Below are 17,280 nucleotides of genomic sequence, written 5' to 3' on the forward strand. Positions count from 1 at the left end.
CTGAGCCACAGTGATATTGGTGTTCTTTACCTCTCTCACCAAGACTCTTTTCTCCCACAACTGCTTAGTTTGGTTGGATGGCGAGGTCGAGGAAGATTTATGGTAGTCCCAATCTACTTCCATTTAAGGATTACAGAGGCCACTGTGCTCTTAGGAACCTTGAGCGCTGCAGAAATTCTTTTGTAACCTTGGCCAGATCTGTGCCTTGCCAGATCTCTGAGCTCCTTGGGCAGTTCCTTTGTCTGCTCACACATAGACTGTAAGCTATGAGGTCTTTATATAGACAGGTGTGTGCCTTTCCTAATCAAGTCCAATCAGTTTAATTAAACACAGCTGGACTCCCATGAAGGAGTAGAACCATCTCAAGGAGGATGAAAAGGACATGGACTGCATGAGTGTCGCAGCAAAGGGTCTGAATACTTATGACCATGTGATATTTCAGTTTTTCTTGTTTAACTCCTCTCGGACCGCCCGCTGACATTTAAAGTCTGGAGGTCCGGAATCTGCAGCGACGTCTTTTTTGATCTTACCAATTGGCTGCAATTAAACAAAGAATGAAAATATTTAAAGGGGTCTGAATTCTTTCTGTACCCGCTGTAAATCACCACATACATTGCTTTGACTAATATGTGTAATTTTGAACTTGGCTTTTTGATGTGGTTCCCACATGATAAATCATCATTTGAACTATTCTTTGGCTATGTTTTATAATATTCTGTGTGTTCCCTTACATTTTTTTTCTTGCAGCTTAGCTAGCAGTTTTCCCATTGCAATCTGGAAGCTGTTACTTTCCCCAGAGGACATTAAATAGTAAACATATGTGGGTTGTCACTTTCTACCCCTTTCTGTGTCCAATGTAATCGCTTGTACTGATAATCTGTGAGCCTTTAGGTTATACTTATAGTTACACATGATACAGCAAAATCTTTCTAAAATGCCAGCTCTGACCTTATCTAGAGAGGATTTTTCTATATCCTATATTCATCTTCCCAATCGTCCAGCTTTTCTCCTTGAACACATTTTTGGTAGCACCATGGCTCAGTGGTTAGCACTACAGCCTTGCAGCACTGGGGAGATGGGTTCAAGTCCCATCCAGGTCAACATCTGCAAAGAATTTGTATGTTCTCTACGTGTTTGTGTAGGTTTCCTCCGGGTCCTCCAGTTCCTCCCACACTCCAAAACATACTGGTAGGTTGATTACATTGTGAGCCCCATTGGGGACAGGGACTGATTTGGCAAGCTCTGTGCAGCGCTGTGTAATCTGTGTGCGCTATATAAATAAAGGAATTATTATTATCTACTATACTCTTGTGTGGTTGTCTTTTTTTTAACCAGTTTTTATTGTTTTTTTTTTTTTACACAACACAATTTAAATAGGCATACATTTTTTTTTTTTAATAACATGAACTTTTTGACCTTCTGACCTCCCGTACAGGACGGTGTTCATATATTGTTATGTGTAGCTATGTTATTGCACCCATAGAACAATGTGTGTCATTTTCTTCACTACTCAGCAGCAGCCCTTCACTCAATGATTGATGTCCCCCATGAAATAAAGGTAGAGAGCACCAATGCTCCTGCAGACATGGCCTAGCTCCAGTGCCACATACAATTAGGTTCATAAATATTTGGGCAGAGAAAACATTTATTCTAATTTTAGTTCTCTATATTACCACAATGAACTTTGAACAAAACTATTCCGATGCAGTTGAAGATCACTTTCAACTTTATTTCATTGGGTTGAACAAAATGATTGCATAAAAACTGTGAGGAACTAAACATTTTTATACACCCTTCATTTCAAGGGCTGAAAAGTAATTGGCCAAATGTGATAAATGTAACTAAAATGTTGATTTCTAGAACTTGGTTGAAAACCCTTTCTCAGCAATGACTGCCTGGAGTCTTGAACAGTTTTCTGTCGGAGAAGGCACAAGTCAGTTTCCTGGCTCCTCCGATCCCCGTGCCTTTTTGGGTGTGTCAGGGGTGTGGGGAGCAGGCAGGGGAATAAATGCCCAGCTGAGACTAAAGCCTTTGAGACCTGGTCTTATGTTCGAACTGGCGGAGTTTGTGCCTGATCTACTATGAGACCAGATCCTCTTAGTAGATATGGGTGCCGGATCGTCAGTCTTAACTAATCTTAACGAATTCCCCCCAGTATGTCTCTGAATACCACAGAATTCATCCAGCTGCTTCTGTTTTATGTCACATCATCAATAAATACTAGTAACTCATTATCACGGACAGGCATGCATGCCCAAGCCATCACACTACCTCCGCCGGGTTTGCTGTGGTAGGCTTTGGATCATGACCTGTACTATGCCTTTGCCATACTTTGTTCTTTCCGTCTGGCAGAGGTTGATCTTGGTTTCATCGATCAAGAATGTTCTTCCAGAACTGTGCTGGCTTTTTAAAAAAAAAACTTTTTGCAAAGACCAGTCTAGCCTTTTTATGCTTGCTGTATTTACTTTCATGCCGTCTTCTCTTTATGGTAGATCTGGATATTGATACGTGGCCTACATCCTGTGGCGTGTTGTTCATTTGGCTGTTGTGAAGAGGTTTCTCTTCACTTATTCTGTGATCATCCACTATTGTTGTCTTCCGTGGGCATCCACATCTTTTTTGAATTGATGAGTTCCCCAGTTCTTTCTTGCTCAGAATGTACCAAACTCTATTTTGCCACTCCTAATATTATAGCAATTTCTTGGATAGTTACTTTCTTTTTTTGTAGCTTAATAATAGAAGGTTTCTCCTGCTTGGAGTGCTCCTTTTTTAAGCGAATGTTTTCTTTGCAGCAACATTGCTGGCATTGAAAGAATTGCCCACATATGCCCATTTACTGTGGATACCCTCAAATGAAAGCTGAAAATCTTTTAACAACTTGTTTCAGTAAACGGGGCCCAAATATTTATGGACTTAGCTTTTCATATAAAAATATTGACTTACTGTCATTTTAACAGGAAGTTTCATATTTTACTTTCAGTGGATAAAAAAGCACCCTGGTCATGTGATGTCACACAGGTGCACAGCTGATTACTCTCTTTGATATAATGAGTTGTGCACAAGGAATTGATACACAAAGCATATTGGAAGACAGTATAACTTTTCATTATACAAACAATTAAAGTATTTGCTGAAAGTGGACAACACCTGTTCTCTCAAAAATTGATGGCACGGGAAGGATCACCATAAGGAAAATTATAACTGCAGTTCTAAAGAATGGAGGTACACATGTCTACATGTACCACTCAGTAAATGCAAAAATGTAAAAAGCCCTGAAATATGATACAATCTCTATCTGAAATTTTCAACACAGACCTAGGCAATCTTAGGCAGTGTCACAGGAGTTCTGAATGTCTGTGGACTTTATACACTTCAATTTTATGCGCAGAACCTATAACTCTGTCCTTCACCTCGCTAAACAGGTCTTTTCACTAATCTAATTTCTAACAATCCCAAAAGGCTCCTTGATACTCTTCAGTCTTTACCAACACCAAAGGTGCAGCCAACTGACACAGTCCTTGGGGCTAAAGATCTGTTCAGGCTTCTTTCCTCTGCTCGCCCCAATACCTGCATCAGTGACCCCATCTCCCCACATTTTGTACAGTCCCTCTCACTAAAATCTTTAACCTCTCTCTTCTCTGGTTCCCTCTTGCTTAAAGCATGTGATTGTTAGCCCATTGCTAAAGAAACCTTCCCTGGACCCATCCATTGCTACTAACTACCGGCCAGTCTCTAATCTCCCTTTCATCTCCAAACTCCTCTATTCTCAACTTAGCCATTATCTCTCAGCTAACCCCCTACATGACTACCCTACAATCTGGTTTCCGCTCTATGGGGGTCATTTACTAAGGGCCCGATTCGCGGTTTCCCAACGTGTTACCCGAATATTTCCGATTTGCGCTGATTTTTCCCTGTATTGCCCTGGGTTTTTGGCGCACGCGATTGGATTGTGGCGCATCGGTGCCAGCATGCATGCGACGGATTCGGAGAAACCGCTGCATTTAAAAAAAAAAAAAAGGGTCGCGGGACACGCGCTTACCTTCACCAGGTAAAGGATGGTGTATTCCGGCGGACCTCGGGGAACTTCAGCGCAGCAGCGACATCTGGTGGACGTCGGAGGAACTGCCTTAGTGAATCTCCGGAAGACCCGAATCCACCGCAGAGAACGCACCGCTGGATCGCGTATGGGCCGGGTAAGTAAATCTGCCCCTATGTATTCCACTGGAACTGCTCTTTCTAAAGTCTCCAATGACCTCCTTACTGCAAAATCCAAAGGTGAATTTTCTCTGTTCATTCTTCTGGATCTCTTGGCAGCGTTTGATACTGTGGACCACCAGCTCCTCCTTAGGATGCTTTGCTCCATTGGCGTGAAGCAAACTGTACTCTTAGGCTACATTCACACTAACGTATGGGGGACGTATATACGGCCGACGTATATACGGCCGATATACGTCCCCCATACACTTCTACGGGAGCGGGCTGCGCTCACCTCCTCCTCCTCTCCCCGTACACTGCCGTTGCCCGCTACGGTACGGTACGGGCGGGCAACGGCAGTGTGAATATAGCCTTAGGGTTTTCTTTCTCTCTCTCTGACTGTACTATCAGTGTCTCCTTCTCTAGATCTTTCTCTTCTCATCTTCCTCTCAGTGGTGGCGTTCTTTAGGGCTCAGGCCTAGGTCCTCTTCTCTTTTCCCTCTTTACTGCCCCCATCGGACAAACCATCAGCAGATTTGGTTTCCAATAATCTTTATGCTGATGACACCCAGCTGTATATCTCAGCACGTAACATCACCTCTGCCTTACTCCAGAACACTAGTGACTGTCTCTCTGCTGTCTCTAACATCTTGTCCTCTCTCTACTTGAAACTTAATTTTTCTAATACTCAACTTCTGGTCTCTCCAACATGTACTTACTAACCCAACCCTGACCTCTCCGTTTTGTCTGTGGGATCACTTTAGCACTGAGGCAGCAGGGCCGCTGTCTTGGGGTTGTGCTGGGCTCTGACCTCTTCTTTGCCTCACATATTCAATCTCTTGCTCACTCTTGCCGCATGCATCTCAGAATCATCTCTAGAATCCACACATTTCTTACAATTGAAACCTCTAAAATGCAAGTTTTTGGTCTGATTCACTCTTGACTAGACTACCTACTAATTGGTCTTCCACTCACTGAACTTTCTCCTCTGCAATCTACTCTGAATGCAGCAGCCAGTCTGGTCTTTCAGACCAGACACTACACAGAGGCCTCCAGTCTGCGCCAGTCACTGTACTTGTTGCCCGTCTCCTTCCGAGTACCGTTTGAAATAATCACCCTCATCCACAAATCTCTGCATAATGCCGCACATCCCTAACTCTCTTCACTTATCTCATCTCAGTCTTTATGATCTGCTAGTGATCTTAGATTAAGCTCTATATTCATAATTCAGATTTCTCCAGAGCTGCACCAATTCTCTGGAATCCCTTTCCCCAGACTATGAGATTAATACCCAACCTCCAAAGTTTCAAGCTTGCTCTTACAAACCATTTCTTTAGGCAAGCCTATCACACTCGCTAAATGAAATTTAGTAAATTTCAAAAAAGTTAATTTGACTTATGTCCTCCTCCTTTCTGTTATCTGGCAAACACCAGATATATACCAAGCTCCAGGCTTCTTTGCAGTCCTATTGACTTTGGACTTAAGATGGCGGCTGATGGCTGGTTCAAGCTGCAGCATCTTTATTTATTCCATTGTTTTATACTGTTTCCTTATAAAGAATATCTGGACCATTATACAAAGTCTTATGCCTCTTGTGTTGCCCCCTCATCCTGTAAGACTGTAAGCTCTTGTGTATATGTTTCCTATGATTTGTAAAACACCAGGGGATATGATGGCGCTATATAAATGAAGATTATTATTATTATTATATGGCTGTGCATACAGGGAAACATATTTTAAATAATTTATTGGGGATTTATGTGAGTTGTCTATAAGTTATGACTTTGCTTTAAAATCTGAAGTATCCCGCAAAGATTTGGAAGCTACAACAACAACATTGTTAGATATAGTGGAATGTGTAACATGTCACCTCCTTAAATTTGATCTTCCATTGTTTAAGTAGAGAGAGAAGGGGTCAGCGGCCTCCTGAGCTGGCATGCAGAATTTCTGGCTTCTGAGTTCACCTTGCCATGAAATCTGATCAGAGGATTTTTCCCTCTTCACCATAGTCCCCGTCTGCGCTCTTGAGTTTTGCTATATTTCCTTAGATCATTTTTAATATACGGCATGTCTGCAAATTACTTCACTGTCTACACTATCTATACTACAATCCGGACTTAGCCCTAATTGTATTGTGATTTGTATCCTGAGAATATAAGGCTTGGGTTAGAAGTAATTGTAGGACCAATATAATGGGTTGTATACCAATTTATCAGTAATCTTATATAACATAGCTGCCAAAAGAATTCTAACCTATTCAAAGCAAGGGCCCCACAAGAACTATGAAAGTGTCCTATACTATCTGTTGCAAGGATATTACCAGCAGATTACTTACAGTTAGTTGTGAGTTAGGGCTTCCATGAATATCACTTTTTAATTTTTTTTTCGAACATCCCACATATACTCAATCAGACTGAAATCTGGGGGACTTAAGGAAATCTACTACATAGACACATTGGGGGTCATTTTCTAAGGGCCCGATTCGCGTTTTCCCGACGTGTTACCCGAATATTTCCGATTTGCGCCGATTGTACCTGAATTGCCCCGGGATTTTGGCGCACGCGATCGGATTGTGGCGCATCGGCGCCGGCATGCACGTGACGGAAATGGGGGGCGTGGCCGAACGAAAACCCGACGTATTCGGAAAAACCGCCGCATTTAAAAACCGAAAATGTGTTGCTTGGGACAGGCTTACCTTCACCTGGTCCAGCTCGGTGTATTCCGGCGCGATCAGATGCATTTCAGCGCAGCAGCGCCACCTGGTGGACAGCAGAGGAACTGCCATCATAAATCCCGGCCGGACCCGAATCCAGCGCAGAGAACGCGCCCCTGGATCGCGAATGGGCCGGGTAAGTAAATCTGCCCCACCAGGTGGCGCTGCTGCGCTGAAATGCATCTGATCGCGCCGGAATACACCGAGCTGGACCAGGTGAAGGTAAGCGCGTCCCAAGCGACACATTTTCGGTTTTTAAATGCGGCGTTTTTTTCCGAATACGTCAGGTTTTCGTTCGGCCACGCCCCCCTGATTTCCGTCGCGCGCATGCCGGCGCTAATGCGCCACAATCCGATCGCGTGCGCCAAAATCCCGGGGCAATTCAGGTACAATCGCCGCAAATCGGATATATTCGGGTAACACGTCGGGAAAACGCGAATCGGGCCCTTAGTAAATGACCCCCATTGCTTTTAGACCAAGTACATGTACCTCCTGCAACAGGATCCTTTTTTCTTTTAACTTCTAATAGCTTAGGTTTTGAGAAAACTGGCTTTCAAAAATAATTCAAATGAGCCTCAGGGGCTCTCAGAAGACCGTTCTGGCTCTGTCATCTGCTAATTATTCACACTTCCATTCGGGGTTTCTTGCCCCCTCCTCCCACCCTAAATAGAAGCATGAAGAATTGGCATACGACTAAGCTAATGCTGCAGCATTCTCTCGGTGTGCGGCTCTGAAGTTCGGTAGCAGAAAAATGGGTTAAGCATGAGCCAACGGCTCCCTGCTTCACCATTGTTATAACCTGCGACGGATTAAGACTCCCATGGGCTGCATGAATATTATAGCCCCTTCAAGTCTGAAATTCATTTCCTACAGATGGTTCTAGAAACAAGCTTCTTGTGGAATGGAGGATACATCCCTTCTATCTGCTATCAATCTTCAGTTTCAGGACCTTTGGAGGTCCTTCAAAAGACCTGAAATCTTATGTACAATGTGTATTGAGAACCGGAACAGATGTATGAGGATTTAATTGGTGAAGGCCTTCTCAGTATAAAATTTGGTGGGTGCCTATAGAAGTCTTGGCCCCGTTCTACTGCCCAAACCACCTGCGCTATAATCCATAACTGGTTATAATGCAATTCTGCATGGTTGTACGCCGAATATACTGTGAGGCTGGAGCCTCTGTTTTGTATCTGGCAGAAAAATAAATAAAACTCGCCTATCCGATACCGTTGCAAGGTGAAGGCAAAAAACATGTGCCTAAAATAGTAAATTCCCCCCACTATGTGGAAACGTTGCAACATTATGTGAATACAGAACACACTTTATTTGTACTGGATGTAAAGGAGTGCTGCTGCCTTCCAGGAGACTTTTACCTCACATACAAAAATGGACTTTATGGTAATAATTTGACACTTTGGAACTATCTGTAGAATAATGTATCAGTAACCTGTAACACTGCTTATTTTACTCTGAAGCTGTAGTATTATACACCTCTTTGATGTATGTTAGTACAACATAAAAGCTGTCATGATAACATTACTGTAGCGACAACTGCAGAAACAATATACACTGGAACCTTGTATTCCGGACATAATTTGCTCTTGTAATCCAAATCACTTGTATATCAAATATAGCGGAAGTCTGGAATGACTCTATATCACTAGTCTGTCAAAGTTCATCAGCTGAGCCAGGTGGGTATAGAGGAAGCAAAGGAAAAGACAAGAGGCGCTGACCTCGTGAAATACGTAATGAACCAAGATAGTGGTAATGGAGAGTTGCTCACCTTATGGTAGATAGAAAAGGCATGAAGGATCCCATGTAGCAGCCGATGATCTCCTGGTTGCAAACAGTCCCCGGTCCAGAGTACGGGGTTGTGTGGTCAGTATACTGGTGATCCCAATCAGAAAGGCAGGAATCGATCCGGCGCTTGGGAGAGCAAATGTAAAACCTCTAGGGACCAATTGCGTTCCAAAAGACTTTGAGGTTTATTGATTAAAAGTTAATAAAAAAGTTACAAGTGCAACACGTTTCGGCTCAGTACATGAGCCTTCGTCAGGCCTGACATAATTTGCTCTTGTAATCCAAATCACTTGTATATCAAAGCAAGTTTTCCCATAGGAAATAATTGAAACTTGAGACAATCTGTTCCACATCCCAAAAATATGTAGTCATGTATAGTACAACATCTAGCCCCTTTATTTCTCCTACTTCTTCTGTGTTGTGTTATAGAGTCTTGTGAAGGAGGGGGGTACAGTACTGTAGATGGTTGGGAGGACATCATTCTTGTATTATAAAATTTTCATGTAAATCAATTCCTGTTACAATTTTTTTGTGAAAATACAAGCAAAACACTTGCAGACGACGTAACTTGTAATCCAAGTTTCCGCTCTATTATGGCGTCTGGGCTGAGGGCTTAGTGTAAAGGGGCTCATGAGAGTAAATGGCAGTAAACCACAACTATAGGAAAGGGCTGCATTTAGGATAAGTGCCGAAATCTGTTTTCCTCATATCATGGTAATAAAGAGAACAAAGAAGTTATGTAATGGAAACATCTGGATCAGATTAGAGTCTACAAGCAGCCAGCGACTATTGGTGAGGCTGCAGATCTGCAATACAAGTTTCCATCATAAATTGAAAATGTCAACATATAGTTCTGGAAAGTGGTGTAATTATCACCATTCCATCTAGAACACCTGCTATGGTATAATACAAAGTTATTTTGGATGAAAACTTCAGGACTGATTCATGAAACTGTCAAAGAGAACAAGTTTACTACCCGTAGTTACCAAATATAATGATCAGACTAATATCCCAATTCCAATTGGATCTTTTATCTTTACTTCAAATATTAGAAAAATGTTTTTTATGTGGTCACATTCTGATGACTGGTTATAAAAATAACAACTATGACCATTCAGCTCTGAGTAATTACTACTAAATGTTTCAACACTGATCTCTTTCTGCATTACCTCTTCTCAGTTGGACTACAAACCAGAAATCGTTGGGGACACCAGAGAGCGGCTGCTTGAGTTTGGCTTTGACTACTGCTATTGGTCTGTGGATCCAGAAGATCCCAAGTATGCATCTCAGGAAGTGGTAAGTTGTTTATATTTGTTTTGGGACTGAAATATTGATGATCTGAGGATAGGGGATCATATCCGATCGTGGGGTTACACCACTCAGTATCCGTAGCACCAAGAATTTTGGCCTAACCAAGTTCTGCACATTGCATAGTAGTTGTGCTCAGTAGGGCATCCCACTTTGGATTGGATCGCCAACAGACTGCGTGACTATTGAGCGTGATGCCACAAGTGAAGTGGAGCACCAGTACTGTTTAGGATACCTGATGGGGGTATTGTAATTCGCCAATTTAATATTGATAACGAGAGATGAGCGCACCCAATGGCCATGTTTGGCATTCGGCTGCTGCAACATATTTGCCCTGACCAATCATAGCCATGTTTAGTTGTTAAGGGTGTCAATTTGAAAGGTTAGCTAATCGACCAGCAATATGTTCTGGTCAGTTGGCCGAATCTGAACCCTACTATCAGGTCCGCTCATCTCGTTTGATAACCTATACAAAGGATAGAGAAAAGGAAGTTTAAGACATCAATCAATACAGTGTCGGCTTCAGGTATCAGTAGGCCCCTGGGTAACAGAGACTCAGTGGGCCCCTTTGCAGTGAACTCATGCGATATTAAAAATTAAAATGGTCTCCTGTTCCCTAAAATAGTCCCAAGTTTATCATCCCAAACAGCCCCCTCATGGTTATTTTATATAAACCCCCTCACCCCCATGGATTCCTTATGTACAACCTTATGTGGCCCCCCAGCAGCCCTGGGCCCTGGCACTTCCCTGGCTACACCCAGTGCTGGCGCCAGCCCTGAATCAATCTGACCATTTGAACTATAAAGCAAATACAAAGTAAGTGCACAACATCTGTAGTGGACCTGACCAGCGTGTCCCACATGCTCAAGAGGTTTCCACAACTGGACAACCCCTTGTCTAAACATCCTATGATACATGTGCAATAAATATTTTTCAGAACGTGTGATTTTTATTAACTGTTTTTCTATGATTATTCAGTAAGAAAAAGATTCTTTTTTTATCAACTTTCCTTTGCATCAATAACTTGTTTTGTGTATTTTTATATAATTATGAAGTGTTTCCACATTTAGCCTGGAGAGGAGTTGTTTACAGCACATTGTCCACACCGAATCTTAGTTTTTTTACTGACGGGAAGTGTTTACATGTGGATAAATAAAGCCCTGTCCGTTTGTAGAATTGCAATGGAGATTAGAAGGTGATTTGGCTGCGAGGGCTGTGTACAGGACGAGGCAAGCCTAGGCTTGCTCAGTGACCTCTTACTTTATGTTGTGACATAAGAATCCCATTGAAGCGCTACCTGGTACTGGACTGCTCCGTGTTTAATTTGATACATGAGAACAGAATGGTGGAGACATACAGTCATTGTTCAAACATGGGTTACAGGTGGACAGATAGTGAGCAGTAATCCCGGCCAGTCACTAGCTGTAGTAACATTATACAACTTGCAAGTGTTCATTGAAGTCCTCCTCTGCCAAGGCTTGTGCCGATGAGAAAATGTAACTTTTTAGTACTTTGGATCATCCTTTTTTCTGCTTCCTTTCCTTATTTGGGGCTTAGTTATTTCATATCTAGCATTTTTTTTGTGTTGATAAGAAACATTGTTCCTTCTTTACCAATACATTTTTCATTAGAGATGTTTTTTGTGCTTTTGTGGCACCTTACAGAGGTATAAAAATGTAAGCACAATGACTGCCTATGCCTAATGCTGTGAACACAGGGCCTTAATGAGAAAACAATTTCCCCATCAAAATCAATGATGATAAACCAACGACACTTGCTCATAGATCCAGGCACCGTGACTGTGGTAATCTTCTTATATTTCTTATCCATAGCCTCCTTCTAAAATCAACTTTTAAAATTATGCTAATGAGCTGGAAGGGGTCTTAAGGTATTACCAGAGTCCCCCAGTTCTGCAGATTCACAGGCTGTTACAATGAGCAGAACATGTCTCACTCCCTGCTCTATCCAACCTCCCTCCGCCTGTGTAATCTAATAAGTAGCAGGAAGTGCAGGGGAAGATCTGCTCATCTCCGTGTAACAGCCTGTGAAGCTACGGTGCTTAGGGGTTCTGGAAACACTCTCCAGAGGCCTTCATTCTCATTAGCATAATTGTAAAATTATGGGAGGAAGGAGGCCATGGAAAACAAATAAAGGGAGATTACCACAGTCACAGTGCTTGGATGTATGAGTAAGTTCCCCTGGTTTGATGTTAAATTTGCTTTAGTAGAATTGGGGATCTAACTTTGGAAATTAGAATTTGTGAAAAATCTGTAGTTCCATTATTGACTAGAGTTTTATCTTTGCTATTTCTCAAGCATGTGCGGAGTATGTTGGAGCAGTGTGAAGAGGAGGAAATGCATTAGTTAAAATGTAGCATTGGTCTGAGAAGTGGGGGTGCGCGCCAGTCTCTGCTGCTCTATACAATCTCTCCTCTAATGACATCACCATCCCGGCTTCTTCAATGCTCACACAGTAGTTGTTACTTGTGTGTTTTTCTGTGGTCAGATTTCCTCTGTTTATTTCTTAAAGCATTGAAGTAGAATTTATCCTCTTCAAAATGAGAAAGTTCCGGTACAGAATATGCAACATTCATCAAGTACTTCTATATTCTATTTGGTGATGATAAAAACATTTTTCTATTTTTTTTTACATTTTATAACCAAAAGGTAACAAACGTGTAAAACGTGTAAAAAGGGTTTTTTTGTCGAGGACTCCTACCCATTGCTTAGATGAAGGAGCTGTAGTGATCGTTGTGCCCTTTCAGTCGCATTTGCCCCTAATTTGGCGATCCTTGAAGAGGTAGAGTCAGGTAGAAGGTAGACTTCCCATGGATCTTAGGCAATTTACACATAAATGTTATTTTCATCTGTATATCTGTTTTTTTTATATAACTAATGACACCCTCATGACACATTCATTTCAATGGACCCATCACATGTTCGTATTTATCTTGGATCCATGCAGAGGCTGTAGAAAACCCAAAGCAGGTCCTGCACGTGTTGGCGGCTCAGGGCTTCCTACAGAAATCCGCAGGGATGTGCAAAATATGGATGCCATTGTGGATCAGTTTATAGGTTACACAGTCATGTGACCCTCAAAGGGGCTGGGGCAAACTTTTGTATCATTTGCCAACCATACTTTTGTGCAAAACAGGTGACATGTGGATGACACACAGTCTGTTTTGGCAGATATACCACTCTGTAACAGATTACACACTGATGACATACAGAACGCAGAAATAGACCAGTGAACCTAGAGTGGTCCTAGTAAGGAGAACTGGAAAGGCGGTGACAGGTCATCAATACACAAGGCTGGTCTGATGAAACAGAAGAACTACTATAGCGTCGATTTCTGAAAAAGCTAACAACCGTAGAAGATCCGTGGGAAGATGTCAGAGCAGTGGAGGCAGCAGAATAACTCTGTGCCATTATTTGTGATAGACATGTACTACCCACCTAAACCTTGCTGATGACTAAGCACAACCCTGCGCTGCTATTTTCTCGAATATCACTGGCTTCTTTCAGCAGGACGATGTAGAACATGCTGGGAGTTCTATAGAAGTCTATGGAGGTCCTGGCACTAATACCCCCTGCAATAATAAGAAAGAAAAACTTAAAGAAAATTAAATACGGTAATTGTTAATTTTAAGTGGTAAAGAACCTCATCCCTTCCATTTCATATTTCTAGCCTCGGCGTATCCTGGTTCACACATATAATACCATCATTGTGCTCTACACGCCTACTGTGTCTCCCTTTTTTTTTACGCCGCTAATATGAAGGACACAATGACTTTCTGTATTTGACAGCACAGATGACGCATGTGTCACCACTGAAATCCATTTCCTTAAGGACCCCAGTCTGTGGATCTTTTCAAGAAGGCATTGCTGAATTTTAATTATTGATTGTTCCCAACAATTTATGGGTTGAATTAGAATGCATCATTTTTTTTACTTAATTAAAAAACTTTTAGAGAGAATTATCTGTGGTTTACGACTTTGTTTCAGGGTTTGATTCCCGTCAAGGTGCAGTAGGCAGGTTAGTCATTGATAATTGGTACAAGGTCATAAGTTATTGCTTGTGTGACTATCTTCCCTTGGTCTGTTCAGCTCCACCTGCTCTATAACATGCTGCCTGCAGATAGGACACTATGTACAATCTACAAGCTCCTCCTGCGCTATAACATGCTGCCTGCAGATCGGACACTATATACAATCTCCAAGCTACTCCTGCTGTAGAACATGATGTCTGCAGATAGGACATTATATACAATCCACAAGCTCATCCTGCTCTACAACATGCTGCCTGCAGATAGGACACTACGTACAATTTTCTCAACTCCTGCTCTATAACATGCTGCCTGCAGATAGGACACTACGTACAATTTTCTCAACTCCTGCTCTATAACATGCTGCCTGCAGATAGGACACTACGTATAATTTTCTCAACTCCTTCTGCTCTATAACATGGGGCCTTCAGATAGGACACTCTGAATACTCATTTAATTACCATTTTATTACTATTTACATGACATGATACTACCTTATATACTCGAGTATAAGCCTAGTTTTTCAGCACAAAAAATGTGCTGAAAAACCCAAACTCGGCTTATACTCGAGTCAAAAAAATAAATATATCTAAACTCACCTTTCCGGTGACCCCTGTATATCTTCTGTGCGATCTGTCTGGCAGCGGCGGCAGGCTATATATACTGGGGCAGGGTCTGGCAGGCTATATACACTGGGGCAGGGTCTGGCAGGCTATATACACTGGGGCAGGGTCTGGCAGGCTGTATACACTGGGGCAGGGGCTGGCTAGCTATATACTGGGGAGAGTGTGACCAATGCATTTCCCACCCTCGGCTTATACTCGAGTCAATAGGTTTTCCCAGTATTTTGTGGTAAAATTAGGGGCCTCGGCTTATACTCGGGTCGGCTTATACTCGAGTATATACGGTAATCTATACTGTTTATGTGGTGACTTTATTTCTGTTTTTTCTTTCCTTGATTAAAGAAACCTGTGAGCAGAGACCATGGCATTTTTTCCACAACAAATGTGAAATCTGCAGCTAATATTTTAGCTCTATTTAGAATCCTATGACATCACCTTTAAAGGGAAATCCTCAGGGAGAAGGTATTTTTATGTTACATTGTTCATGGACTTCCTGTCTCCGGCTTTTGACTTTCCAGCTTCTGGGGGAGGTGTCAGACAAGCGCGTGGCGGCTGTATAATAACAAGTAAATTGTGTACATGCAACAGATTCTCTTTATTAACTCATTTACAGATCTTGGATATCAAAAGTGTTCTCAAGAATCGTAAGCATTAGAGGAGATAGAGTACAACACAAAATAACTTCATTGTGTAACATTATTTGCCTTGGTCACTACCAGTAAATGTCCAGCTGTAAACTTTCTTTATTCTTCTTGATCGAAAACAGGCAAGAAGAATAAACAGGCAAGAACTGTACTGTATTTATATCGGACAGATCTCCTTCTTAGGACGGGTTAGTGGGAATCTACCATCAAAATCCAGCATGGTATACCAGGGACTTGTAGATCCAGTCACTGTGGCTGCAATCTTCTTATATTGTTATTCCTTTTGCACCATTATAATTATGCTACTGAGTTTGAAGGGCTCTGGGGGTGTTACCAGAGCCCCTCAGAGCTGTAGGTTCATAGTATGTTACAATGAGTATGCCTCCCCCTGTCCTGCTGCTGCTAGATTACACAGGCAGAGGGACAAGGGAGAGAGCAGTGAATTGGGTGAAACATGTTCTGCTCATTGTAACAGTCTGTGAATCTGCAGAACTGAGGGGCTCTGGTAACGCCCCTGAGCCCTTCAGACAGAAGAGCTCCTTGGTACACTCCTCGTTTCGGGTTTCTTCAAGCTCAGTAGCCCCTTCAGTGCCAATGGCTGCCATGATATGCGAGTGCGCTCTGCGGTGAGGAAGAGCTCGTCAGTAGCCTATACCTGATGGTAGGTTTCCTCTAAATACTGTGACTTGTCCTAAGGCAGTGGTGGCGAACCTATGGCACAGGTGCCAGAGGTGGCACTCCGAGTCCTTTCTGTGGGCACTCAGGCCATTTCCCCAATTTCGCCGAACCGGACCAAATCCGTGCTATTTTAAAGCGACACTTCATTGGTTGTATGAAACTGCGGGAAAAGTGAGAAGGTGTTGACAGAACTGCATTGTCTTTAGAGGTCATCCTGCTGGATCCACCATTCTTCCTGGACAATGATGGTCTGAATTTGCCCACCTTCTTTCAACTGTATTGATGGCCAATACAATTGAATGTTGAATAGGTTGCAATAAGTTACTGCTTGAAATTCCATGTTGGCACTTCATGGTAAATAATTGGATTTTGGTTGCCGTTTGGGCACTCTGTCTCTAAAAGGTTCGCTATTACTGTCCTAAGGCCTCACAAAAACATATGCTCTCCTGGGCCGCAGCCTAGGCTAGCATACAGCAGAGTGCAGGAGGAGTGCTCCTGAATGTGGAGGAGGAGTGTACATCAGTAGCAGCTGGCGATTGGCTGCTGATGATGAATGGGGTATTCCCCCAGTGATGTCACTGTTCTGATATGACATCACCGGGTCCTCCCTCCTGCCGAGCCACAAATGCGCTTGTTGGGGCTGTGAGAAGAGATGCAATACGCCATAGCTGTCCATTGCCTCAGCTGAGCTCATATGTCACTCAGAGGGAGGCTACAGGATGAAAAGACGTAGCTATGTTTTTAATCGTATGGCAGGAATAGTGGCTAGACGGAGACAACAATCTGCCACTATTTGTCAATGTATATGCTGTCGGGTGCTTTCTCGACGTATACGCTTAGCATATACATAAAACGTAGTGTAAACCCAGCCTTACTTGAAGGTCTTCCCCTGTGTCTTCTGTTCTACTTGTTTAAAATTAGCTAATTCTTTGGATCGGTTGTCCGTCTGTGTCTTATGAATCGACACTCCATGTGACTTCACACATACCAGGAATAATTGCTTATGTTTATTCATATGTTATCCATGCTGTACAACGGATAATGCATAGTTTGTTTCCATTGCTTTATTGTAAGTGTTATTGTAATGCCTTTCAGGATACAACATTTGAATAAATCCATATTGAACAGAAAGCTGAGTTCTTGCACTGTATAAACATTAAAATATAGGACATGTGGATGGGGTCTAACTTGTTTTGTGGGAAAACCCCTTTAAAGGGGTTTAACAAGTTTATATGATATCCCCTATTCACAGGTTTGGGGACAACAATCTAGTCG

At 42.4% G+C, this 17,280-nt stretch overlaps 1 protein-coding gene across 1 annotated transcript in view; it reads left to right on the top strand.

Annotated features, from left to right (window-relative positions):
- The window catches only part of STARD9 (StAR related lipid transfer domain containing 9), a 100,886-nt gene that overhangs the window by 20,002 nt on the left and 63,604 nt on the right, over positions 1-17,280 (top strand). The window contains exon 3 of the mRNA XM_072115644.1: positions 9,887-10,003. Within this exon, the coding sequence (XP_071971745.1) occupies positions 9,887-10,003 (117 nt within the window). The remainder of the gene's footprint in view (positions 1-9,886; positions 10,004-17,280) is intronic.

This window comes from Engystomops pustulosus, chromosome 7, assembly GCF_040894005.1.
Source record: "Engystomops pustulosus chromosome 7, aEngPut4.maternal, whole genome shotgun sequence".
Taxonomy (NCBI): domain Eukaryota; kingdom Metazoa; phylum Chordata; class Amphibia; order Anura; family Leptodactylidae; genus Engystomops; species Engystomops pustulosus.